This window comes from Bombus vancouverensis, chromosome 13, assembly GCF_051014615.1.
Source record: "Bombus vancouverensis nearcticus chromosome 13, iyBomVanc1_principal, whole genome shotgun sequence".
Classification (NCBI taxonomy): Eukaryota; Metazoa; Arthropoda; class Insecta; order Hymenoptera; family Apidae; genus Bombus; species Bombus vancouverensis.
The window spans coordinates 8,083,203-8,110,920 of record NC_134923.1 but is presented as its reverse complement, the minus strand read 5'-3'; the positions used below and the strand labels follow the sequence as shown (position 1 = coordinate 8,110,920).

At 36.1% G+C, this 27,718-nt stretch overlaps 2 protein-coding genes across 10 annotated transcripts in view; both read left to right on the top strand.

Annotated features, from left to right (window-relative positions):
• Positions 1 to 644: 644 nt before the first annotated feature.
• Positions 645 to 13,272, top strand: LOC117159929 (serine/threonine-protein phosphatase 2A 56 kDa regulatory subunit gamma isoform). 3 transcript variants are annotated; one of them, XM_033340167.2, is made up of 9 exons: positions 645 to 814; positions 1,325 to 1,387; positions 3,760 to 3,934; positions 7,511 to 7,713; positions 8,091 to 8,485; positions 8,563 to 8,896; positions 9,001 to 9,219; positions 9,281 to 9,508; positions 9,591 to 13,272. In XM_033340167.2, the coding sequence occupies exons 1-9, from the start codon at positions 785 to 787 to the stop codon at positions 9,738 to 9,740; spliced, it is 1,797 nt and encodes a 598-aa protein (XP_033196058.1). In that variant the 5' UTR covers positions 645 to 784; the 3' UTR covers positions 9,741 to 13,272. The 3 variants fall into 3 exon arrangements, with proteins under 3 accessions (XP_033196058.1, XP_033196068.1, XP_033196078.1); XM_033340177.2 differs by lacking the exon at positions 645 to 814 and adding an exon at positions 892 to 1,173; XM_033340187.2 differs by lacking the exons at positions 645 to 814; positions 1,325 to 1,387; positions 3,760 to 3,934 and adding an exon at positions 5,444 to 6,199.
• A 1,722-nt stretch (positions 13,273 to 14,994) lies between these two features.
• Positions 14,995 to 27,718, top strand: part of LOC117164423 (venom dipeptidyl peptidase 4) — a 304,125-nt gene continuing 291,401 nt past the window's right edge. Inside the window, exons 1-3 of one of the 7 annotated variants that reach the window (XM_076623955.1) lie at positions 14,995 to 15,582; positions 16,601 to 16,743; positions 17,390 to 17,606. In XM_076623955.1, coding sequence (XP_076480070.1) covers positions 17,580 to 17,606 — 27 coding nt within the window. In that variant the 5' untranslated portion in view covers positions 14,995 to 15,582; positions 16,601 to 16,743; positions 17,390 to 17,579. Of the gene's footprint in view, positions 15,583 to 15,848; positions 15,950 to 16,598; positions 16,744 to 17,336; positions 17,607 to 25,744; positions 25,764 to 27,718 lie in introns of those variants that run through there. The other 6 variants (XM_033347471.2, XM_033347462.2, XM_076623954.1 and 3 more) reach the window with 6 other exon arrangements.

The window sequence follows — 27,718 nt, the reverse complement described above, 5'->3', positions numbered from 1 at the left end:
TTGAAAACATATAATTTAATATACAAAGCTATTAATAAAGTACTCAATTTTAAAATAGCGCTTTGTATGATCAATAGCGAATTATTTCTTTGTTTAAAATGAAACATAAGGAAATGTCTCGAGATGCTGCACAATTTTTGTATTTATAAATATCAGCAGCAACTTCACGCATATCATTTTGAATGCATTTAAAACGGTACAATTAAATCTCGGATTTCATACTTTGAATAACAATTTTACAATTTATCAGGTAAGATAATGGAAATAATTTTTATTTTCCTGTAAAATCACACTTTCAATTTCAACAGTCCTCAACATAATAAAGCTCAAAATTGCGATTTATAATAATGATTCTTTCAATGGTGTATCGTATACATATTAATAATACTATAACCTGTGTTATCGTAGAACATAGCAGAGGCGCGTTACAAATTATCGGATCCCTGTAATGTTAACTCGTAGTACTCATGAAATATTTAATTAGCACGTGTTACGCGCGGATAATTCGAATAACGGCGAGAATTCTTTTGCTGAAATAAAAGGAGCATATAAAAAGAAGTTTCTGAAGCGAAGAACTAGGGAAAAGTTGTAAGCTTAAGCGTTCTCAGTGAGTGGCGCGAATCGCCGGCTGAAAGTACAATGGCTAAGCGTAGCCAATGGCCGCCGCTTCTGAGTGTCTCGTGTCGGCTCGGTTCCTGCTGATCGATGTGTTACTACGTGTTTTCGAACTGTGCTAACTCGCATTTGACTCGATCACGCGTACTCCTAATTTTTGATCGATAATATGTCGAGTCGGCAGTCGAAAAAAGAAAAGGTGCGTTCATTATGCTGCATGTCGCTCCTGTCTCCTCTAATCGTCTCTTATGCGATTGGTACTCTCGCATACGTGAAAACAGTGTTCCTTGGACGAGAAGAGATCGCGGGCACGCGCGCGCTTCAGAGAAAGAAGGAGTCCGTAGTCCGTAGTCTCTATGTGTCTATGGGCATGAGAGAGATATAGATAGTTAGACGATGACAGGGATAGGAGAGAAAAGAAAGAAGGGAGAGTAAAGAGAGTACGGGGAAACAACCCCGGTAGCCGAGACACCGAAGGGTGTAGCGTGATTCTGATTTCTTGATATTCGTTTCGCTGGCGCATTTTTCTCGAGCAAACGTTTCAAGAACCTGACAATGGTACTTTTAACTAATTCTCGCGTTTCCGTTCCGTGTGACATCGCAAGTGCGAGTTCTCGTCTATTTGCGGATCGCGTCTTGAATGTGAATCGGTGCTGTCGTGGCATTGTACGCTGGTATAAAGCGGTGCAATTAACTCGTTTTGTTCTAGGATGCGACGAAGATTGGCAAGGACAAGGGAAAGAACGGCAAGGACGGCGAGACCAGTGACGAGGTGAGGTTATATCGTTCTTCTATGTTCTTATTGATGTGGCTCGATTCAATTCGAGTCGACTTCTGTCATAGTTGATTCTTTCTGTCGCGGATCTTTTCTTTTCATGTTTACGCACGTCACCGATTCGTTTATTAAAATTATTTGGTGTCGTGTCATTTCTCTGAGAAACTTCATTTATCATTTATCCTCTGAAAACGATCCAGAGTCCATCTTCGACATCGTGTGCCACCTGAAATGTTTCTCTTCACCGAGCTGTGTACACGCGTTTATTTCAAAATACACGCTTCTCTTGCCATATAATTACTCAGTATTGTTTTTTTATTTAGCGAGTATTACACGAATACTGTTTCGTAAAACAATTTTAAAGTTCTCATTGAAAAAAATGTTGCTTGGCACAGGTGGCGCTTAAGCGTGGACTTAGTTGATAAATAGAAAACGATGTAAACGAAAGATGCCTTACGAATTAACTGATATATATTTCTCTTTGGCTTATGTTTCTTATCATTTCGTTACACGCGAGCATATGTGGCTTTCCTCGTTAAAATAATTTATGATTTCAAAGATAAGCGGAATAATGCGTTATTTTCTAACACGCTTCCTGAACATAATTAATGTACAATCTATGTGGAGTGCAATCACTTACGGTATGAATGGAGCGAATTCCAAGCATGGAATTACCGCGCAATTAAATATATGCTAAACAATGTTAATAAACTGCAAAGAATAATATGTTCATTATTGTATAGCAAATTAATTCAGCTTGTGAGTTTGGCATTATATTTATATAATTTTTATCTTATTCGCTGATTGGTATGTAAATTTAGTCGGTTCTTTTGCAATGTATTTTATATTACATTTTTTCTAATTTCTTCTAATTTCTACAATGTAAATAATTGGTTTTAGTATATCGATTAAAGAATGTGATTTATAATATTTATGGTTAATACGATAAAATTGACCTCACGTGATTTATAACAAATAATATTATGAAGTAGCATGGTATTATTTATGAAAATTAAATATTTATGTAAATATTGCGTAATTCACTGCTTAAGAAACTAAAGTGCGTCGCATCTGTTCAATTATCGATTGCCGATAACGAAAAAATTTATAATCGATTAATTATCAATTGATTGTACTGAAATGCGAAAAATTATTTCATGTTTGATTCATAAATTTGCTCTGTGTATGCAATATTATTTTACAATTACGATATTATTAATTATATTATAATAAACGACAATTGATCTCGTAATTAATAATAATTATTACAATAATAATAATAATTTATTATTTAAAGCATATAAATTATTAATCATGTATCCATGATAATTTTCGTATTGTAGTGCATTTTTTAATTTGTCTTAATAAATTTGTTTATTCTTGTAATGGTAAAAAGCAAAGTAGAAACTTTCAAAATTATATACATATATGCATGTATTTTCAAGAATATTCAATCAATCACAAAAATATTTAACAGAGCAAAAGATTTAATGTAGCATGTTAACAGCAAATATAGAAGCAAGAAAGATTAAAATTCATCTTACACAGCCAAGAGGGAATATACTTATGCCTAATTGTTATGGGATACACTTACTCAAGGACTACCACCGTCAACTAGGTTCCTCAAGAAGAAGTTTTGTGATTGGTGTTGAAGTCATTCTTGCACCTCTATCTCAATTTTTTCATTTTACACTAGTAGATCCAAAATATTAATAAAAGTGTTACTATGTACTATATAATTGTCTAAAAATCATTCACAAGTAATTGTCATCTTTTTTGGCCACTAGAGGATACTCTAAATGGACAACAGCTCAGACGAAGAGACAAGACCAATAGTGCATAAATGGTTTCAAGATCAACCACAAAACTTCTTTCAAGGAAGCCAGGCATTAATACAACGTTGGAACAATTGTGTTGAATGTAATGAGGATTACACATAGACTGACATATACATTTGCTTTTAGCGGACAATTTTTGTTTATCATTTCTGAATTATATATAATGGAGCACGATGAAATTTCTCTTGATGACATCTCTTTATACGATATGAAACATTTTCAAAGAACATACTATACTTTGATGAGTACTATAAAAGAATGTAAGTCATTAAACCAAATAAAAGTTGCACCTATTTCTATTTTAAGTTGTTCCATTGTTGAAACATAGATCAAGTGCACATTTAGACAAGGAATTCTCTTTCTTAATAGTCAAATTGTCAAATTATTTGTTGCTTCACATATGCAATTTTCATGCACACATTGTATCAGCAATTTTACATTGCATTATAAGACTTTTAACAAATCTTTATATAAAAAAATGTTGTATCCTTAAGTTTTTATTATTATAAAATTATTTCTATTCTTTCATAGACGAATAAGGTAGCAGGAGGACCACCGGTAACCGCCGCACCACCACCACCGACGTTGATTAACAAAATCAAATACCAACCCGGAGGCCCTGTGATAAAGAAAGATAAACGGCAAAGTAGCTCAAGATTTAACATATCGAAAAATCGTGAACTTCAAAAGTTGCCGCTTCTATCCGGTAAGTCTACTAAATAAATTTTGTTACTTGAAAATCTGATAAAAAGTTAAGTAAAAAAGTTTCTAGCTATTTATAGAAAAAATAAATTACAACTATTTTAATTATTAATATTTAATTATTGTTAATTACAATATTATTATTAAAAATATTCAGGATAGAAGATTTTTCCAGATAAATTGCAAAAATATTAGTTTTTATAATTATTAAACTGCGGATTTCTATGTATTTATAGGAAATTAAAAAATGTAATTAAAAAATGTATAAAATAGGTACTCCTAATATACAAAAATATAAAAAAATCTTCAAAGTGAACTACATTCTATAATATTTAATAGATGGAATAAGTCTTTGCATGGGTACTATTTCTTTAGTCACGTTAATAAATCTATGAAACTACATAAAATTTCGCAGTTTAATAATTACTATAATACGCTTGATTTTTGGAACGACTTAAAAAAAGTCGTAATAGTTCTCAGCTCGAATTATGATCAGACAATTTCCTTAGAAATTTCATCCTGCGACAAATTCATCAAGATTTATTAATGTCTTCAATGTTCTCTAAGCGAGCAATTCCGCTTTCTTCAGCAATGATTGCCACATAATGATTGATTAGTGTAACAAGTCGCCAAAGTAGGAGCAATAAACCTTATCATTATTATCCTTTGCCAGGAATAAACCGCAATATACTTAATGAATGCACCGAGCGTATATTGAAGTGTATATAGTTACTTATAGGTATATACCGGTGTTTTATGTAAGTTAAATTGCAGTGCATTTTGCCGTTTTGATAAATCGAAATATCTCAATAATTTTTATATCTAAACCTTCGAGTACTCGTCGAAGTATAAAAAAATAATTGAATGTGAAAAGATATCAGAGTGATTAATGTCGCCATTCTAATTTAAAATTTCCCGGTGCATTGTATGCGCCTGCTGGGACTTAAGAGAGTTTTCAAATTTTTCGTGAGAGACGATTTTGATCTAGAAATATACATCGTGAAATGTATAACTGACCTACATTTCCGACTGATCGGAGGTATCTTGAAGAACTTTAGTTAAAAAAAATCTTGTGGCGCGTAATCGAGATATTTGAATAAGTAACATGAATGAAAGCGAAATTTAATTGCAAAAAAAGGAATAGAATATTTAAGAAGCGGAGGAGGTAGCAGGAACGAGAGTTAAAAAGTGAAAGGATATCGAATATTCTTTGATCATTATCAATCAGATAGGGAACTTTATCCATGGAACAGAAATCCGTGGGGAAATTGGTGTATGGACGGTAGCATTTAAGTGATCGATGTATCGACCAGAAATCTACAGACTTCCGTTTGCTTGATGCATTTTAAATGATATCTGGATTCAAATAATCCTTAACGTCGTTCCAATAGCGAACACTTTATAAAATTAAATTCGCTTTCATTCATGAAAACGATATCAACAATATATATGTGTATCATCGTTGCCATCATGGAAACAGTAACTTTTTAATACATGTATGTACATACACACAGTGATAAGTACTACTGCGTACTTTTTTCAATTGACTGTTTAAAAAATTAGTCTATTTTTTAATTTATAAATCAAATTAAAATTGATATAACTGTGGTGCAAAAAAGACAATTAATTAAGTTACTTTTGCTGTTTTAATCCCGGTCGCAGAGGATTGCGAAAGCAGCTACGTCAGAACGTATCGATTGTAAGGCGCGGTGGTTCACGCATGCGCGCAGCGTCATTCGCGATTCCTACTTTTCTAACATAAACAGTCCTTTCTCGTTCAAACGGCCTTTGATAGCAGCGGTATTTTGTCTATTCGAATTCGCAACGCGTCTTTCCCCTTGATTCCGCTGCGTCCATTACAAACCGATAAGTTAGGTGACGAAACGTTTACGAAATCCTCGTGCATTAATATCGACGAACGAATGGAGATGTGACTTGTTCTTGCTCCGAAAGAACGGTCAGTTACGTCGAAGCAACAGATTGTTATGTGAACAAGGAAACCGGTGCGTATAGGGATGTAATTTACCGTGAACCGAGCCGGGGAAAAGGAGACAAGTTCCGGTGACCGATATCAGAGAACGTTAGACACTGTTGGGCAATAAGATGGTTCACGTGGATGGATATATTCCTTTTTCGACTGGTGGCCTGCCAAAAAGTCCAAGCTTCCACCAGGGGCTCGCCTTGGCTACTGTTTTATCTCGAGAATCAAATAAACCTTACTTGACCAACTTCACTTCGCATTATCAACCGTTACGACCCCTATTAATCGGTAATGAAACCTCTGAAGTTTGCTTCTTGTCTTAATTCCAGTAATTGTCAAAATATACAGTCAGGGACAAAAATAAGTGGACAGATAGTGGAAGTGGGTATCAATGAAGTTTGATTAAACTACTACTGGTGTTATATATTTAACTTTTACTTATTATATGTCGTTTTAATTAATACATTTATTAGTCATTTTTTCTGCCGGTTACAAGATGGAGTTTGGCCCACAAATTAATTTTCGACACATTTCTTCATTCCCTTTCTCACATCATATACAGCCTACATTGCACTCATCAGACCTATAACTACGTTTTTCTATATATATGGATATATAAATGTGTATATATATTATATTATATACATACATATATTCTATTGTTTATATATCCTTATAGCATATAGATTAGATAGTAAATAAATAAAAGCAATGTCTACATTCTTGTGTAAATAGACCGCATTTAACAAAACTTCATTGGTACTTATTTTCACTAACTGTTCACTTATTTTTTCCCCGATTGTATGAACTTGTGTATTTAGAAACGTGTAAAGAGGGAGAGGATACGAGTGTGTGAAAGAAAGAGAAAGACGTAGGTCAGTGAAATAAGGTGAGACGTGAGAAACGGTAGAGTCCAAGAGAGACGGATAGGATCTATGAAAGAATCTCCAAAGAGGGAGAAATTATTAATGAAAAAGACAATGAATAAATTTACGAGGCAGGCGTATGAAATTACGAAAAGTTCAAGACAAGTAGCAAACAATTGAGAAAGGGAGTTTCATGAGAGCGTTTAAGAGGATAAGGGAGAGAATGTACGAGAAAAAGAAATGTAGAAAAGGTGGGAATTCATTGAGCAGAAGAATGGAAATCTATGCAAGAATGCGGGAGAAAGGGGAATGTACTTAATATGAGAGAAAGTTTGAGATAAGAGTTTACGAGTGTGAGAGAAAACAAGGTATAACAGGGATAGAAAGAGTCCATGAGAGAGAGTCCATGGTTGGTGTGAATCGTGTGTATGCATGTTCATGGGTCTGTTTGTATAGAGGAGGGAGAGGAATTTATGGGGGGAAACAGAAGTATGAAAGAGGGAGAGAGTCCAAGAGAAAGAGTCCATGGATCTATCCAAGGTATGCATGTTTGTATATGTAAGTGACGTAGAGTGTGCGCATGTGTGCGCGTATGTATCCTCAGAGAGGGAAAACTTAAGGTCTATGTGAGTATACAATGTACGTGAAATCTGAAATGTGTTCATCAGATATTAGTAAATACACAAAATCCATGAACTCACTAGATAATTAAAAATCTAATATTTTTCTTTAGAAACTCAACAAGGAAACGAAAGAGAAGAATTATTCATCCAGAAACTACGGCAATGTTGTGTGCTATTCGACTTCGAGTCCGATCCTCTTTCGGATCTAAAATGGAAAGAGGTGAAGCGTACTGCCCTCAACGAGATGGTCGAATATGTCACCAAGAACAAAAACGTGATCACGGAGGCGATCTACCCTGAAGCGGTGAACATGGTGAGTATGACCTAACCTGAACTGCTTAATGCATTGCCAGTAAGGTCATAAGTCCATTACTAACAGATTGTTTCATGAAAGAAGGATTTCTGCAGATGTAATGAATTTATAATGGCCATAAAAAATATATGGCACGTATATACGTGGCACTGTTATTTTTTAATGAATTTATTGTTAGGGCCTACGTTTCATTTTCAGTATTACAATTCAGTAATACATATTAAATTTTTGTAATTGTATGATGCGAAATGTAATGCATGTACTTGGGTCCAATTACTTAGTACGTAAATGTTATAACAAATACAGTGACGTGTAAATATTTTTTGTAACTATTACTCGTATGCGATTTTACTAATTCAGAATTCAAAATTTTTCAGTTTGCAGTGAATCTGTTTCGCACTCTTCCACCATCGTCGAATCCGAACGGAGCGGAGTTCGATCCGGAAGAGGATGAGCCAACGTTGGAAGCAGCCTGGCCTCACTTGCAACTAGTTTACGAATTCTTCTTACGATTGCTCGAGTCTCAGGATTTCCAGCCCTCCATCGCTAGACGTTACATAGACCAGAAGTTCGTGTTGCAACTTTTGGAACTATTTGACTCGGAGGATCCACGGGAAAGAGATTTCCTGAAGACAACGCTTCATAGGATTTATGGGAAGTTTTTGGGACTTAGAGCGTACATCAGGAAGCAAATAAATAATGTTTTTTATCGATTTATATATGAAACCGAACACCATAATGGAATTGCCGAACTCCTTGAAATTTTGGGAAGGTAACTTTGAATTTTTCATTGTAAACGATAATTGTTTTATAGTATGCTGTATGTTTATCGATTGTTTGTTTGTTTAGTATAATCAATGGGTTCGCGCTACCATTAAAAGAAGAACACAAAATATTTCTATTAAAGGTACTTTTACCTTTACACAAAGCCAAATCGCTCTCTGTATATCATCCGCAATTAGCATACTGCGTGGTTCAGTTCCTGGAGAAGGACCCATCATTGACTGAACCTGTTATTAGAAGTCTGCTGAAATTTTGGCCGAAAACACATTCCCCTAAAGAAGTAATGTTTTTGAATGAGCTTGAAGAAATTCTCGATGTGATTGAACCTGCGGAATTTCAAAAAGTCATGGACCCATTATTTAGACAATTAGCGAAATGTGTATCATCTCCACACTTTCAGGTATTGTCGATATTCTTTTTATTAGTTATAGATCATGTAAATTGCAATTTTTGATATTATATGAATTAATATTTATAAAAAATATTTTATCGTGTTTTTATCAGGTGGCTGAAAGGGCTCTGTATTACTGGAACAACGAATACATAATGTCCCTTATATCGGATAACTATGCAGTCATCCTACCAATCATGTATCCAGCATTCTACAGAAATTCTCGAAATCATTGGAACAAAACTATTCACGGCTTGATTTATAATGCATTGAAGCTATTCATGGAGATGAATCAGAAAGTATTCGACGAGTGTACACAACAGTATTATCAGGTACGTTTTTAATTATTACGAAACAAGGACGAAGGAATAATGTTGATTGAAATATTCGTAGGATCGACAGAGAGAAAGGAAGTTTATGAAAGACAGGGACGAAGCGTGGATGCGCGTTGAAGCATTAGCAATGAGACATCCGAATTACAACGCGGCTCTAAAAGGTATTACGAATACAACATCTGGCACGATATTGCAACAACAATTAGACAGCCCTCCACCTGACGAAGACGGTGATACAGATCAGACTCCGCTCACATTGGAAAAGATAGAAGCGAAAGCGAACGAGGTATGACAGATCGGAATCGATCTTTCTCTCGTCCTTGATCGTTTGTTTATTAAGGAGTCTAAATTAATCTTTTTTGCCATAGGCAAAAAAAATGACCAACTCCAATAAAACAAAGCCACTTTTGCGAAGGAAAAGCGACTTACCCCAAGACACGTACACAATGCGGGCATTGTCCGATCACAAACGCGCAGACGAATATCTTGTTACGCCACCGGATCCTAACAATTGCTAGTCTCTACCGCAATCTCTTCCCATATATCCTCTCTTTTGCTGCAGTGATTTTGGGAGTTAGCTTTTTCGAAGAGAGAAACGAAACAGCGATGAGTCGGATCTAATCAATCGAGCAGTCACAACATTCGACGACAACCGTCTGCAACAGAATTTGATCGTTTAGAGAAGTCAACATTGTCATAATTATCTCTCTCCTCTTTCCCCACCCTCCCTCTTGTATCAGAAAGTATCAAGATGTGTATTGTAATATCTTTTTCTTTGTATCTCGGTAAACGAAAAAAAGCTTTCTCTCATTGCACCCAGCACATTCGGAAGATGTATCCATGTCCGTAGTAATCTATAAAAAAGAAAAGGAAGGAAAAATGCTGATAACTTCCTATATACTCTTCGAGTTGATTTACGTAAGGTATCGCGAGATTTATGAAAATACTACATACTCGCTATCAAAGAAATGAAAAAAAAAAAACATGAGATGTAAAAGAAACCTAGTAAATAAGGGTCCTAAGTGTATTAAATAATACACAGAGTATTTTATAAATTGTAGATTTCTTGCGTATGGAGAAATCTATCGCTGACAATAAGACAGTTTTTTCACACTCATATGTACGTCTTCACATTCTTAAATTATCTGTGCTCGATGTTCAATAGATACTTGGCAGATACAGGTTAGATCATACACGAAGTTAATGATCGAACTGAAAGCTCAAACGATTTACTTACTAAGATTTATTCGTAATTGTTTTAAAACAGGTTGTCTTGCTTTTGGCGGGGGATTTTCTTCATATCATAGGAATTTATGGTTTATCGAACACCATATATACAGGGTGAGTCACAATGCGTGGACAAAATTTTACAAGTTGATTCTTTTACAAGTTTTATCTAAAAGAGTGAATAAATTCTTTTATTTTTTTATATATTAAAAGCGTATGAAATGTAAATATCACTAAGTAAAGTGATGAAACAATAATTTCTGATAAACTATTTCAGAGTTAAACATTCTTCTAAAAACACATCAAAGCTTTAACTACTTCTACATGATATTTTTTATTCAGAATCACCTTTCGAATTAATTGATAAATTTTTGTTCACTTGCGGTGATATACATCTTGTATATATACTCTAAATAAACAAACAAATTTTATACGAATTCGAAAGGTCAGAAAGAATGGCCGCGTGCTTGATGTCGTAATAATTAACAATAATAAAAAAAAAGATAAGAATACAAATTTTAGAATGCAAGTTTGAGGCGTTACTCTTTTGAGCGAGGTTTCCACTGATGCGCAAACGACAGACATTTAATGACACACAAGTGATATATAGTTGCTTCAACGCTACCAGCTCGTAATTTAGCGGCAAATAATAATAATAATAATAATAATGATAAAAAAAGAAAGAAAAACGAAAAAAATTGCAAAAAGAAATGAAAACGTCGTTTTAGAGTTAGATGAACGTGATAGCACTATTTTAGAATATCGATTGTTATAAATCTGAATATTCCTGAACGTACTACTTTTATATCTGTCGTGCCTAGATGCCTGTGGAACGCATTCGCAAGAATCGCCTCTGCCAGAGGCCTATAATTAAGAATCGTTAAAACAAAAGAAAATAAAAAAAAATGAAATAATAAGCAACGAGTTATACGCGACGTTACCAAAATGGTGTGGTGATTGTATCACGAGTTTTTTCAAGAACGCTTACACAAAACGTTGCGTCGTTGCTCCGTCAGTTTCGCGGTTAACAAAATAAAGAGAGAAGTAAAACGTTATATAGTAGTTTGTCGCTGGCAAGAGAAGCAAAGGAAACGAAAAAGAAATGCGAAGAATAGAAGCAAATTTAGGAGTCGAGGAAAAAATAACGAGGATGGCCATTGAGCAGTGGTCCAGCTACGTCCTCAGCATCTTTACTAAAGGCTTTTTGGCTAATTCCTCGTGTTACTCTTGTTTATTGGATATAGAGATTCCGATACCGTGAAAATAGTGAAGTTTAAAAAGAAAAAAAGAATTACGATCTAAGCGAAATATCTTTAGTCTTTGCGCTGCTGGCAGGCTGTTATGTTTAAACATTGTAAGGAATGAACTTGTTGAGAATAGAAATACGGTTAGCACTTATTATTAAATAACGAAAATTAAAACCAAATGAGATAAATATAAAAAAAGAAAAATTATTTACTATTTAATCGCCCCTTCAGGAGGAGAATGGCTGTTTTTGTTACGGAAAACCATTAAACGATAAGTATTCTTGTCGATACTTTTTATTATCAAGTGCAGTGTAATCTCGATAAATCTCATTGAAAACACACTGTATCTTGTGCAACAAGTATTTAATAATAAAAGTATTTTTAGTAAAACTATTTTATTTGAATAGGTTTGCATTTTCAATGATACTCCTTTCAATGAACAATAAGTAACTAAATTGCATTCGATCCATGTAATATTCGATGATATCGTTTCTGTTCATTTCTATTTTATTTTCTCTCTTTGTTAGCTTCCGACAGCGAAATCGCTAATGTGGATTATCGGGATTACATTGTATTTCTCAATCGTTGAAATCAATCGCGATGAAGAATAAATACATAATACTGTTCGATAGAAGCGTCCCTCCGGTAATGCATGTTTCGAGGTTTCGTCTCTTACTGCGTCTATTCTTTCACTTGTATCATCTATGATACGTCTTTGAAGTTTACGAATTTTATAGTAGAATCAGAAGACCATTCGAATTTCTCGTGCTTAAATATTCAAGAAGACTGTTACTGGCTCATCGTTGATCGAGTATTATCGAATTTTCCTGACTTCCGTTCCCGCAAATTGTGCCAGGTTTAAATAATATAAAACAGAAACGAGAGAGAGAGAGAGAGAGAGAGAGAGAGAGAGCATAAAGAAGAAAAAAAGAGAATGAGAGAGAGAGAGAGAGAGAGAGAGAAAATGAAATTTGATTTCATTCGATGTAGATCGTTCTCTTGTAACTCCTGTATGGGTTACCTCGAGTGAGTTTAAAGGTTCATTTTCAGCAATGTTTTATACGTTTTTTATGATATGAAAGTCAGCCAATAATCGTGTATTTTGTAGATAGAAAGAAAAACAACCTATTATGCGAAAGAATGATTTTAAATGTTTTATGTAAGGAGGAGCAAGGATTTTCTGAATTTAGAAAATGAGCAATCACGCTATCGTAGGCAGCTTTCGAATTTTGTAGAAACGTCTCTGTTCTTCCTTACGTAAAGTTCTACGAAGAGATATTCGGGAGAACTATTATTCGATGGAGAATGAAAGCGAAAAAAGAAAAAAAAAAAAAAAGAAAGGAAGGGAAGAAAGGAATGTTTATAAAATATAAAGAGACCCATATGTACAGTGACTCGCTTCAAAACTAAAGGTACGAATTTATGATGGAACGCGTACAGGACTGTGTATCAATGTTCGATTAACAAAATTTTTTTAATGATCGCCTGTCCGATCGATTCGTTTCCATGCATGCATATATTCCTTTACAATTTGTTGGAAGCATAATTTTATAATAAATAAATCATTATAATGAAACGGCATGATTTTCTTGCAGCCATGAATTCTCCAAAATCCTACGACTTTATAATCCCTGAAATTTCTGTCCTTTCTTAGTAAAAACCATTGTCTACGGCGGTACAGTTATAAGTTCGCTTTAAAACTGGAGACAGAGAGCATTCGTCGGTGCACGGATTATAAACTGTGGTTACATGGCATCCTGAACGTTGCACTCAGACCAGCTGCAGTTTTCTTTCCTTTTTCGCCAGTACGTGTTGGGAGAAACCGCAGGATTCCACAGCTTGCGTCCACGATACAGGGCAATCCCGAGTTTCAATTTACATGACTTTTTATCAGATGTCGCCGGGAATATTTCTACAGTCCAGCTTACTCTTTGAATAATATCCGAAGGTCTTTGAAAGTATACATAAGAAGAAATAAAATGTATACATCGGTATCCGGTTCGTGTACAAGGTCCCTGTTATTTTATTCTTATATTCAATCCTTGAAATTCTTGAAAAAGAAATAAAGAAATTTCACCTTTTACTTTTCAGATATATTTATTACGTCGTATGTTCAACTACTTCAATGAAAATATTAAACCAGTCTACACACCCGTCTTTCTGCCTTCCGCATAATCGATCTTTATTATTTTATGTTTTCATTTCTATAGTGTTTCCATATCCTCGTTAGGACATTCCAAAGGCACATTTCGTGTACAGGCACGTGTCATATATTCTCATAAATTGTTCTTCTAAAAATGTTTCCTCTGTAAAAAAACAACAGGGCCAGTTACGTCATCATTATCACCATGTCGATAAGCGAACTTAATTTTTAGAAACAAGGTTCCACGAATCTTCATATGGAAGTATACGCGCTTACATACAGACACAAAGATTTATTTTATAAAAAAAGGTATAGGCTATATAAATACAAAATTATATCCGAGTCTCTCAGAAGCCAAACTGATCGCGTCTACATTTTATAAGTTTCTCAATTTCATTATCCGATCACATAATTATCATTGAACTTGTCGAAATTCATAAAATGTTCCTGTTGTCTTTTAACGAAACTCGTATTTAACGTCACAACTACCATAATGACCAATTCTTGATATTTCATAGAAATTTTTACACTTCAGTTTTAGGCACTCTAATAACTTGTTGTAAAATGTATGGACAGAAACGTATTTCCTTCTTTTATCGTGTATTTTCTCACAAATATTTCATGTTCATTTCTTTGATACAAACTTGATAAATATTTTAATCGTTACACTGCGAATTTGTATACATTTACAAGAAATTTAAAGGTATAAAATTACACAGGATGAACGCAATATGAAAAATTTCATAAAATAATTAAAGTATAATGCTTTTTATAAAAGACAATTCTCTATCAAAGTTCTACGTTTTTAATTGTATTAATTATATTCTGAGTTTGTATAAAAATCCACAGTTTATTAATAAAGTCTAGTTGTAGTGTTAACGGTTAACGAAGGCGATCACAGATTTCGAAGAAGGACATGTCCTGAGATTACAAAAGGTTGTAGCCTATCTATCTACTTGATGCCGGTTCGCTCTCTTTTCGATTTAGTTGACCGCCAACGTGCCGGTGACTCCCGACATTCAACAGGTATCTATACAATCGATGTGTTTGTGTTCCGTGGTATTTCCCATGGCGGTGTTGTGTTGGTATCAGTGATCTGCGCTTCCTTCGAAGAGACGCTTGCGCCGGTAAGGCAGACTCTCCGCGTTTCGTGGCTGTCCGTTATTAGTACGCCGCCAGCCGTCGAAGCTGGATGATCTTTCGATCGTACTTCGAACGGTAGAATGCGTTATTTTTGTTTACGTGACCGGTTTTTGTATGAAACTCGACTTTGAATTGAGCGAGCGACGTATATTAATTTAGTAATTAATTAATAATAAGTCGTGCGCGTGTATTGTCTGTGAAATCGACGACAAATAGCTCGGGGCGATCGTTCTTATAGAATTTTCGATCTCGTCTAGTGTCCGATAACTATCGATACGATTCGATTTTGCGTTCAATTCGATACAATTCGTTAAACCATGTTCTAATATGAGATGAGTGGATTTTTGGAGATTGTTAGATCGTGCATTGATTCCTCGGTATTATAGCTTGTCAATAAACGTCGTGAAAGCGAATAAACGAATTCGTAGCTCGCAATTAGAGGTCATGTGACGGAGAAAGTGCGATGTATTTGGAGATGTTATTCGGGGCATGTTTTTCGGTGGTTCGGACCAGTGAATTCTACGGGAATGGTACAAGAGTGACGGAAGTTTGAAAGGCGACATTTTTGGAAGAGAAATCGTGTCGCAGTTAGCTGAATGTGTACGTAAACAGATTTATCAAGGATAAAGTTTGCCAACGGAGCGATCTTTCGCAATGTTTAAAAGTTGCATTGGCAATACATGGTAGACGTGTTTGTCGTAGAGGTTATTTTTTCGACACAGAATTGCCGTGTTAGCTATTTTTCATTTTTTACTTATGTATGTACATTTGTATTCCCGCGCTTACAGCCCCCCCCCCCTCCTCTAATTTTCAAATCGATGTTATTAATTGTCTCCTTTCTTTCTTAATGTGTCACTTTTGTTAAGTACGAATTGGTTTACGTATGTGTACGTGGGTTTGCGAAAAAATGTGAAAAAATTAACGATAAATCGGTTTGACGAGTTAACCTTTCACGGGACGTAATAATGTACGTACATGTTTAGTTTTTATTTCATTGTAGTAAATTAATCTTTCAAGGGATGCAATAATGTACATACAGCGCACATATGTATATACACATTTAGCTTTTATTTAATTGGAGAATGTCTCCGAAACATACGATGGTTATAAATGTATAGGTTATTTTTGTACCATTAGTAAATCAATTGCTCGGTGCATATTGATACACATACATATGTATATACGTGTTTAGCCTTTATTTAATTCAAGTGTGGTTTCAAATGATACAATGGTTACAAATATATCTATTTATTTTTATTTCAGTGGATTTAATAAAACAACTAATTTATAATTTTGCATATTATACGTATTCTAGATATTTTTGTGCATTTAAATTCCCAATAAATGCATACATATCCACGGTCTAGATATAAATTTGATTGAAAAATCGTTCCATAACTATTTGGCTCTTGCAAATGTCGGTATTTCATTGCATACCTAGTAATATCTGTAAAATTAGTTTTATCAACTCATAATAATAAAATAACAATTCCTCGTTACATATAATGTAATCACTGTTCATCAATACATAATCTTTACTCGCCATTGTGTGGTTAAATTGCCCACTTTCGAGTAGTTTATGTAGCAGACAGGTATTAAAATGTGCTTCGTAAAAAAGATCGGCAAATGTTTGCGAAGAAGCCCGGTGTTTTAACACGGGAAATCCTTATATATTGCATCCGTGATACCTCGAGAACTGATTCTCGTTAATTATTGCGGAGTTTAAAGGACGCGAAGAGAGACGCCGCGAGAAAAAAAGAGGTAATTCAAAAGTTCCGTGATTAATGAAGTAATTCGTTCCAAGTAAGAAGTTGTATTTCATTTCGCCTGACTTTCCTTCTTCTGAAATAATCTCTGGGGAAACGGAGAATTATGGAAATCGGGGTGGGGGTATGACTCTAGAAAAAGGAAAAGGAAGACGTTAAACAAAAATTTCGTAAAACGGATTATTTTGTAAGCTTGTAAATAAAACACGAATATCGTTTGAAAACCGTGTTTAATTTATTTACGACCAAAATTTCGTTTGATTAATTAACAATTATCAAGGTAATTTATTATAGTTCTTCTCCTCGATTCGAAATTTCAGCGGTGATAGCTATAAATAAATGTTCTGTTGCCAGTACGATATAACGTAGTAATAAAATATAGCAACACATTGGTGAACAGATAAAATAAAACTAAAAAGGGAACGAATACATAGGTTTCATGTTACGTAGCACTGTAGACGGTTCAATTCTTCGTCCTCTCGTGTGACGATAGAATATAACAGGGAAAAGTATTGGAATTTTTAGAACGAAGTAGGATTAAGAGCGATAAAACAATCGTTATCGAGTTATATATTTTTCGATCGTTAGATAATTTCGTATACTTAAAAACATTGGCTCGTTCTCTGATAAATTTGCAAAAGTTGCTCGATTAGGGAACAAGAGTACCATTCTCGAAGAAGTTATTGACACGTGCGACCCGATGTTTCACTCAAACGAGGGGAAAGTAGGAAAGTGAAAAGGCGAAAAAACTAAAGTGCGAACTGCAATGTGCAAGAAAAAAGGTGAGTGTGCTGCTGTCAGTAAGAAGAACGCAAGAGAAACACGACAACGATGACGGAAGGCGGACCGAACATAAGCGTGAGTAACAGATAATTTCACTTTACGCAATTTCACTTTACGCAATTTCACAGACTGTAAACTGTGACGATTCAAGCTTTACCAAGCAATTACCAAGATGACCAATATCCTGTATCCACCTTCTATTTCATTCTTCGCGTTACTTGCCTCCACACCTTCCCTCAAATCCAGACCTTTCTTCATCACCATCTTGCGCAATAATTAATAATATTTGTGAATTGAGAGAGAGAGAGAGAGAGAGAGAGCGAGATAAATTACAAGATAATAGGTTATAGACTTCTCTTTTATAATTTTATAATCTCACAGCAAATATTTCAACTCTCTGACGATTACAGGTCTGTTTTTTCTGAGAAGAATAAATTTCCATGCATTTGATTATCAGAATTTCATTATCAGTGGCAAAGAAATGTCGATGGACGAATCTATGTTGGATTAATTTTTACAACAGAATGATTTAACAAATAAAAGGGTATCGAGTCAGCCGAGGTTGTAGTTAAAGATTAATAACGAAACAGACAACGCATTATTTTCTACTCTTCTTCTTCCACTTGGAGAATTTTTAAATCGTTTCCTTCTTCACATTCTCCCCACTTAAATTATTTTTCAGATAAATATTTTAACAACGAAACAAAGAACGCATCGTTGTCTATTTCTATTTTCTTACTTGGAGAATTGTGCAATTTCTTCTCTCGTCACATCACTCTTTTGCTAAGTCCGCTTATGGGTTCCGCCTGTGAAAGTCGTTCTTTTGCTGGCTTTTCCCTTTTGTGCGTTTTCTCTTTCTTTCGCCGATCTTCCCTCTCGTTGGTGTTTCTTCTCCCTTAGATTTCCCTTCAGCCCTCCGTGTTCGTTTCTTATCAGCGAACTTTCGTTTCCCTGCCCCCTCTATCTTCAGGTCTCGTCGTACATCTTTCTTCTCCCTTAAAGTCGCCGATTTTAAAAGCTTCGCTCGTACGGGTTTCCTCCTTGTGTCTTGCAAGGATTCAAATTGAATGATTAAGAAAATGTTCATTTTTTCACGTCCACCATGGAATTAGCAAATATTGTGCCGAACAAAGGATCGGATTCCTTTGAACGACACGCTACCATTTTCATTACGTGCAATGAAATATTTGATGAAACTATACGAAGCTAATTTTAATACTATCGAACTTTTCGTATATTTTAGGTCGTCCTAAAATAAAACTTCCTTTCGTTTTGTAAGAAAATAATGGATGCACAACATTTTCCGTTTTATATTACTTTATCGAATTACGTATGATCAATTTTGTTCCATCAAACTAAAGATCACAACATTATTCGACAGATTAGGTTTCATGTTTGTATAGAGACGCGTCGTTGTGAAAGACGTGTCCGTAAATGAAAGACACTTTTCGTATTCGTTCTTTGCGTTTATACGTTGAATTATTAAAATTGCACGTGTTCTCCGAGTGCCACTTTCATTACGTGGAATTAAGTACTTGAGAAAAATACATCTGTGAGATTAGCTTTAATATCGCTGCATCATGCGTGAGCCGGATATCATACAAAGCGCGAAACAATTATATTACACACGAGCCATATCTTTGTATCTGTCTGTCGATATTTTCATATTCAATTCTCATAATTTCACTCCATTGTATTTTTTTTATTTAATTGTATTGTTCTTTATTGCCAAGTAATTTCGCTATATAATAATTCCAATATTTTCAATCTCAATATCATCGACAATAATCTTTTTTTTTTTTTGTTTGCAAAGTGTTTAGCGTATCGGAGCTAAGCAGAATCAGGGGATTAATGAAGCTATACAAATGAGTTTTATCCGAGCCGAGTCAAGATAATGGAAAAATACCGGCTTTATTTATTCGCTTTTGCAATTTGCATGTTCGCAACGTTTCAATTAACGAGGTTAAAAAAATAACGTCACGTTTATCGCTCGGTAACGGGGAACTGGCGTTTTCATTTAAGAATTTATGGGGGTGGGGAGGGAGGAGGAAGATGTGGAGGCTGGCGTGTTTTAATCTTGAGCGGCGATGAACGGTTTTAACCGGAAGTACAGGCTGAAGTGTCTCTCAACAATTTCAATGATATTACGCGGATCGTTATACGCACTTTCAGCCTCAACTTAACGGCGTTGTTAAATTCAGAAAATACGTTTAGTAGGTTGCCGCTGTGGCAGCTCGTTTATCTGGCTACCGGTCATCCGGATTCTTGCTTTATCCAGCGGATTAAAACCGAGACAAACGTACCATACTTCTGTACAATTTTAAATGTCAAAGGATCATTGCGCAATCCCTTATTTTCTATTTCATTCGTTTTAAGCGATATCCATCCTCTCTGTTTCGAACTTATCGTAGCTATAACCTTTACGTTCGCTTCGATTCTCAGTTGAACACACGTAGACGAAGAATCGAGCTTGTATCGTTAGCATTCTTTATCTGTTCATTCATCATTCAGGGAAGAAGGAACGAGGTTGTTTAATCCGTTTCTCTATCGGTACGTTCTTTTTTTTTTTGGTTAGCGCTAACGTTCCTTGCATTTGCGATCATCGCGAAAGAAACTGAACATACGTTTCATTCACGTGCTATGTACATGGCCAGCTATAGACTTTAGAACACATTTATGACGTAGTAATAAATGAAAGACAATAATCATTTATTTGAGAAAAAGTAACGCGTTAGTACGGTGATGTCTGGAAATATTATCCAGACTTACTTATCTTTAATGTGACTGTAATTGAACCTACGAGTCCTTATCTTTACAACTTTTTACCGATTCGCCAGTAAAAATGATCGAACGTATAAACTTTATCGCTCGTCATATTTCTTTCGCCGTATCCATTAAATCGTATCCGTTAAAGCCCGCTTCTTGATACCAGGAAAACCGCATGATACGCAAGTTCTACACTGATCGTATTACCGATCGTATTGCGTATTACTATTTGACATTAACAATTTTTATATATTGAAGGATTAAAATTGGAAATAAAATTACTATATATATATACTCTATTAGTATATATTAGTATATAGATTAGTAGTTAATTAATATATATGTCGGAGATGAAAGGAAAACCGGAGCCTTCCCTTTGCAATTTTGAGGAAGCCTTCTAATGCTTTAGCCTAGATTTTATCATAACTGTAATTAAGCAATTGTCATTTGTAATTGTTTGACATTTGTGAAAGCGAAACTGGGTTCGAGGTGACAACTGGTCGCCGAACGTAGCCACGGTCACGGGATAAACGTTTTGCCTGACGAAGGTGTGGATCGGTTGTATTGTTCTCCCTAGAAATCACATAGAATTGTACTTTAGAGATGCTGATATAATGGGACACACGTTGTATTAGGAATTAATCTCCAGACAGAAACTGCCTAGTAACGGCGTTTGGATCTTTCTCGATGTTTCCAAAGAGTATACAGCAAACTTTTGACAGAAATTGCCTAGCAACTACGATTGGAACCTTCTCGATGTCTCCAGCGAGCATATAACAAACAAATGCAGTCGTATAGCGAAAAAGATTTTCATCAGATATTCATTCGTGTGATCGCCTTGGAAAGTGATACATCGAGCAATTTACCGAGTGTCTAAGCAATCGTATTTTTGTGTTTAAAATTATTCTACGCATAGTAAAGAGTTATCCCGTTGACCGTGGATTCGTTTGAACCCCGGAACATTGTTAACAGCGTTAATTAAATTCATTATTCGTAAAACCTATCGATCGTTAATCTCATTATTCGTTAAATTCATTATTCGTAAGACATATTATTCGTTCCTCTTATTGTTCGTTAAACTTATTATTCTTTAATCTAATTATTAATTAAACTCACCGTTAGTTAATCTTATCATTTATTAAACTCATTATTCTTAATATTTTGTAAAATCTTGTTTATTCGCGTAAATATATTCTCTGTTTTGTAAAACAATGGCTAATTCAAACGAAGAATCATTACGCGCCTTAAATCCTAACGATAACCCGACATATATATGTCGGGTTAGCGTCAGGTTTAGGGGCGTGTAACGAATCTTTATTCGGACTAGCCATCGTTCTTGTGCAACAAAGACTATATTTACTGGTATAAATATGATTTTTACAAAGTTCCAGAATCCACGGGGTTAATCAACGGGGCAACTCTTTGTTAAATGTAGAATATATTTTGGAAGCACAAAGTAACGTTTGCTGCGACGGTCGGTACAATACTGCACATAAAGACGATGTGGAAACTCTCCAAGGTGATCGTAGGAATAAAAGACTGATGGAAATTTTCCTCTCCTTACGATCGCGTTTGTTCGTTGCATATTGGCCGAGGATATTAACAAAATTCCAGCCGCCGTTGCTAGGTAGACCCGCGTAGAGCTGACATTGCTCCTGCTCGGAGTTTGATTGTTAACTCCTTCCCGTGCTATTTAGTTCGACGAAACTCAGGCCCAAGCGGTAGACGCGCGCTAAACAGATCAGACTAATGCTCGCAAATAGCAACTAACATTCAGTCACGGTCGTAACGGGCAAAAAACAGTCCGCGAGCTCGGCTTGTTATGTTTACGTTTGGCCCAAGTATCTGGTCGTGAGTCAGACTCGCGATATTCGTGTTTGGGCCAAAATCTTCATCGCGAGTCTGACTCGCTAAAGTACGAGAAGGGGTTAATACAACGAGTGTCCTGCAATATTGGCACTTCTCTGTTAGGTAAAAACGTTCATCCCGTGACCGTGGCTACGTCCGGCGTCCAGTTGTTTCATCTCGAGCCTAAGCCCACCGTCACAAATCTCGGGCAAACATAATCGGATTGAATCATAACAACTACCCCTAAGTTTTATTATTTAAGTACAGCTATAATAGATAGTCTAGACTAAAGTATTGGAGATTTTCCCAAAATTCCAAAAGAAATGTCCCGATGTCCTTTCATCTCCGACATATATATATATATATGTATATATATACAGGGTGGTTGGTAACTGGTGGTACAAGCGGAAAGGGGGTGATTCTACGCGAAAAAAGAAGTCGAAAATATAGAATAAAATTTGTTCTTTTTTTTTTTAAATTTTTCCATCGAGACAACGATCTACAGTGAGATCCGTTATAACGAGATGTGTAAAGTGCACGCGTACCGAGCGAAAATTCAAAGTCGATTTTCTCGAAAACAAAGCCTCGAACGAAAAATTGTTATTCTATATTTTCCACTTCTTTTTTCGCGTAGAATCACCCCCTTTCCGCTTGTACCACCAGTTACCAACCATCCTGTATATATACTCTAATACTAATTATTATATATATATATTACTAATACTAATACTAATTTTTATTGACGCTGATGATGTAAAATCGCATTAAATTCAAACACACATGTAAAATCACATTTACTGGCAGAAATCAGAAGATCTATGAACATAGAATTATAACACTGCCTGAAAGATGGCAAAAGGTCATCGACAAAAACGGATAATACCTAATTGAATAAAGTTATATTTTTAAGCAAAAATTTTGAATTTTCTCTCTTATTTAAAATACTCAATCGCTTAGTTGCCATAGAGCGACGGCCAGGCACATTTATGCAAATTTCTATGAGGATAATGAAAAGATAAAACAAGGATTTGTTTTATCTATGGAATATTGTAACAGCTACTGGTATTTCGGTTGTTTTATATATTTTACGCGCGTGATGCGTTTTCTACGAACTTTTCCACCTTGAAATTTCCCATAGAAGCGTAAAAATGCGCAGCCTATTGCCGCGGCATATTGATATAATCCTGGAGGAGAATGTGAAATCAGTGGACGTGGAAGCCGCCAATGTTCCAACGATAGAAAAATTTAATTAGCAAAGATCGGCGCAAGGACATTGAAAAAGGGGTGGCGGTAATAAAAAGGGGAATGCAAGGACAATGGCAAAGGGGATTACGGCAATCAGAAGTAGCGATGCAAGGACACCAAAAGGAGGACAAATTTCAATAAGGGGAAGGTGATAAAAAAAAAAGAAGAAAGAAATTTCCGCGATAAAACGAAAGGAGGCGGGAACGTTTGAGCAACAAAAAAAAAAAAAAAAAGAAAAAATTCACTGCGAGGTATCAAAAATGAAAGAAACAGAGATATCGAAATTTCAGGGTAATAAAAGGGGGAAAGGAGTTCCGCAAGGACGCTATGGGTGGAATGGAAAGTGGTAAAGAGAGAAACAGCAGCGCGGTGATTCGAGGACAGAAAATAGAAAAAGGTGATTAAAAATGCACATCGGCGGAAATATCAAAGGTACTTGGTACAAGTTCCAGCATAGAAAGAGAGGGAAACGTTGAAACGACTTTGCATGAAAATAAAATTCCTATTCGTAGAATATTCGACGATTTTACCAAGTATCAGGAAGAAATCAAAAAAATAGCAATTTCAAATACGACGGATAAAAGTTGAATTAGGAACTGGGTGGATATGAAAACCTAGACACGTAAATAGCTAATAATGGCAGTTAGTTTGTATACGTACACTTGTACACGCTTTGCGCACAGTTACGTGCTGAGAAATTAGGTCTAATTCTAATGTAAGCGGGCGTAAACTATAAACGTAACGTGGGAAACTTTACAGCGGAAGCACGAAACCGGTGCATCGTAAGTTTGTATCTTCCTGCCGATCCGTTACAAACATGTCTAACTTGGCCCGTTGATAATTCAAAAAGTTGATAACCGATAGCCTGCGCTCCCATCAAGGTATAATATTACGAAGCGTTATGGTGCATCCGCAACGATGCTTCTGGTTCTCTACCATCGATGAAGATAGAAAAAGAAAGATAAAACACCATTGCTTCCTTATCGGACGTTGCTTTCGTTTCTTTTTTTTTTTTTTTTAAAGAAGAAATTGAATACGAAAGAGTAAAAAAAATTGTGTAAGGTCGTTGAAATCGCAGTACTTTTTACGCGTTTTATCGCTTCTTATCTCTTTTACTCTTTAGTTTGTAACGCGAGGATAACAATGTTCCCGTATCGATGAAAATAAATAGCTGGATCGCTTCGTTTTTCCTTTCGAGAAATATTAGAAGAATCCGCTACGAAATCATCGTGTTCTTCTTCAAGAAAAATGAAAATTCAATTCTTCTTTCTGAATTTACGCTTGAACAGACAGCAGAGATTCGAAAGAAAACTGCAAACAAAGTCTAAGGTCGAATCACAGTGTCCTCTGAGGATAATTTGCAAACATCGAAACGAGTCGCATGACGTTCGTATGAGTCACGCTTGACCTAGTCTTCGCCATCGTAAGAAACAATAATAGAAGAAAAAGACAAAATAAAAGCGAAATCTGAGAAGGTCAAAGACGAAACGCCAGACAACGGTGAAACAATAACGTAAAAGAAGAAAAGAAACAAAAAAAGGGAAACAAAAGAAGAGCAGAAGGAACAAAGTCCTCGGTTTCAGAGTTCATCGGGGATTAACTAACTTTTCGTCCGGTTTCTAGGGTAAACTAATTTCGAGGACGTGAAACGAGTCGCGCTGTTCATCATATAAACGCGAACTGTGCGACAGCGAACGGTCGAACCACGAATCCGAGGACGGTCTGTCCAGCTGCTTAACTGTAAACAGGCCGATTTAACCTGACCCAACCTATCCTACAAATCCTTATTAGAGCGACACTTGGCTAATTGCGTACCAGTTCTATTGTGCAAGAGGTCCGTACGGCGCGAAGTGCTCTCGAACTGTTACGAGGTTTAGATAAAGCGATAACGAATGGCTCGGAATACTGTTTGTCCTTTAATGAAAACTCCTGCTGTTTGGAAAACAGAGCCGTTACCATCGTTCCCTGGTGATCATAATTACGCGTTCACGGGTTCGTTTTGCGTCTCGTGGAGCTATTTTTAACCGGGTCGTGCATAACGCGGTGAAGTCGAAGAGCGAAACGATTTCATGGTAACGTTAATCATTCCGTTTCTCTGCGAATTCCTACGGCTACGCAAATATTCTTTGCCCTTGCCGGAACGTGAACTCTTAAGATTCTAACGGTTGGAAATTTTTACAGACGGCGAAATTCTTCGGATTACCAGCGCTTTCACGTGGAATTTTTGCAAATTATCTTTGCAAGAAATAACCTGGTTACCCAGATGATCTTGAATTTTGCCGAGTTCCTCTACTCAATCGTTTCCAACTTATCGTTTTTACGCCTTTCAACGGAGATTAAACGACAAGTTAAAGGAACGCGAAACAGTCAAAGGTAACACAATTGTCACGTACTTCTATTACAACTTTGATGAAATCACTTGGAGACGTTTCGTATAATACGTGCGATACATTCGGAGAAATCTTTCGCGATAAATGTCCAAGTAGTTTCGCGAGCTACCGACGGTGTATGCCGAGAGTTTGTTGTTTAAGTAAATTCGGTTATCACGTTAAAAGCCTTTTCGATCTGCTCTTCGTTTTACAAAGGCACAAAGTAGATTGGTTCGGTGATGGTCAGCCGTAACAATGATTTAGCTCCGTTGTATTATTAGGAGTACACTTAACGGAGCAAGGCGACAGCTAGAAAAATGGATACGGAAATTGCGACCGCAACAGCAACCAAAGACCGTGCTTTGAAAACTCGAGAAATTTCGATGCGTTTTCTCTTACTTTCCGGTTAATCCAACGGCAACCAGGTCACCGGTTAACCGTGGCCTGTGAATCCGGCATTAAAATATGCACGGAGTTCCGTAAAACTCGACTGATTATGAAAAGAAATTTCCATTGTAAATTCTGTTTATCTTAACTTGCGAGTTATTCCACTTACGTTGCCTCGTTACGTTGGGACACAGGCTGCGGAGATTATCTCTCCTCCGGTTTTCCTCGACCTTTCGTTTCTTTCATTCTCTGTGAGTCTTTTTCACAACCATCCCACGATATATAGACGTAACGAATAAATATGTATGAAAATTTCAACAATTTCCCCTTGACTTTTCATCGCGCCGATAACAACGATGTTTGTTATATGACGAATACTTTTCGGTAAAACTCTTCTATTGAAATACTCGTTTCTCCTCGCAGATCTTTGTAGCTTTTTAAGATACCTTTAAGATAGCTTTTGTGTCTTTTTAAGATACTTTGCAAATAATCAAGGCGAAAGCAACGATCGCGCTATCGATGAAAGTAGATATGGAACATCGTCGTCTCTTTGCTTCGCGTTTCCTCGGTTTTTCCACGAGATATCTATCTGCTCCTTCGCAGACGATCAAACGTACAATTTCTGATGAATTTTTTCAACGAAATTAGTTGTAAATCCGATGTACAGCGAGGTTTCAAAGTTAGCGAATGTAACATCGTTGGAAGAAGAAGAGCGAGGTGGAAGATTTCGCATGCCAACAGAGATAACTGTTACGAAATCCAAAAGTTTTGGACATTTTCGTGGAAGGAAATTGGAAGGAAATGCAGAACGAATTTCTGAGAGGGAATTTTGGGCGACTGACACCGAGCAAGAAGTGCTAAATGTTTTTGCTCGTAGAGAGGCGAGTCGGCATGGAACAGTCGGTAACAAAGCTGTCATCAACCGAGCAAGTTGAAATCTTGGCATTTCGAGCCATTTTGAAGTTAACTCGTGTCACGAGCAGACTTTGTACTTTCATCTTCCTTGAGTTTAACATCTTGTGTAGTTGCACGGGCTGACTTACGGTATGGGCTTGCCCGTATATCTCGCTATAACTGCAGCCAGAGTGGAAAAGAGAGGGCAACACGAGAGACAGCCTATTTACCGAGCCGTCTATCGTCGGCAAATATTCGGAATATCCGGCTTCGATCGTTGAATTTCCGTCCTCTTGGGCTGCGATCTAAAGAAATCGAAAAACATTGCTGCTTGTTACTCGCAACAGTCTCCGCGTTGCGCGCAACATGTAACGGATTCAAAGAGAAAACGAGAGCAGCTTTGTGCCGGAAAATATCCGGTTGCGATTGTTGAATTTTCTTGCACAACGATTGCAAGAAACTAAGAAACGTTATCGCTTGTTACTTGCGACAGTGTCCGCGTTCAGTGTAAAATGCAACAGTCTCAAAGAGAGAACGACAGCAGTTTTGCGCCGGAAAATATTCCGCTCCGATCGTTGAATTTTCTTGCACAACGACTCGAAGAAACTAAGAAACGCTATCGTTTGTTACTTGCAATAGCCTCCTCGTTGTATGTAAAATGCAAGTGTTTGAAAGACA

What these genes read in the sequence shown, in the direction of transcription:
- LOC117159929 (XM_033340167.2), top strand. Translation starts at nt 785, where the DNA reads ATGTCGAGTCGGCAGTCGAAAAAAGAAAAG. An exon ending in ACGGCGAGACCAGTGACGAG is followed by an intron (nt 1,388 to 3,759) that starts GTGAGGTTATAT and finishes ATTCTTTCATAG; the next exon opens with ACGAATAAGGTAGCAGGAGG. An exon ending in CTCCTTGAAATTTTGGGAAG is followed by an intron (nt 8,486 to 8,562) that starts GTAACTTTGAAT and finishes TTGTTTGTTTAG; the next exon opens with TATAATCAATGGGTTCGCGC.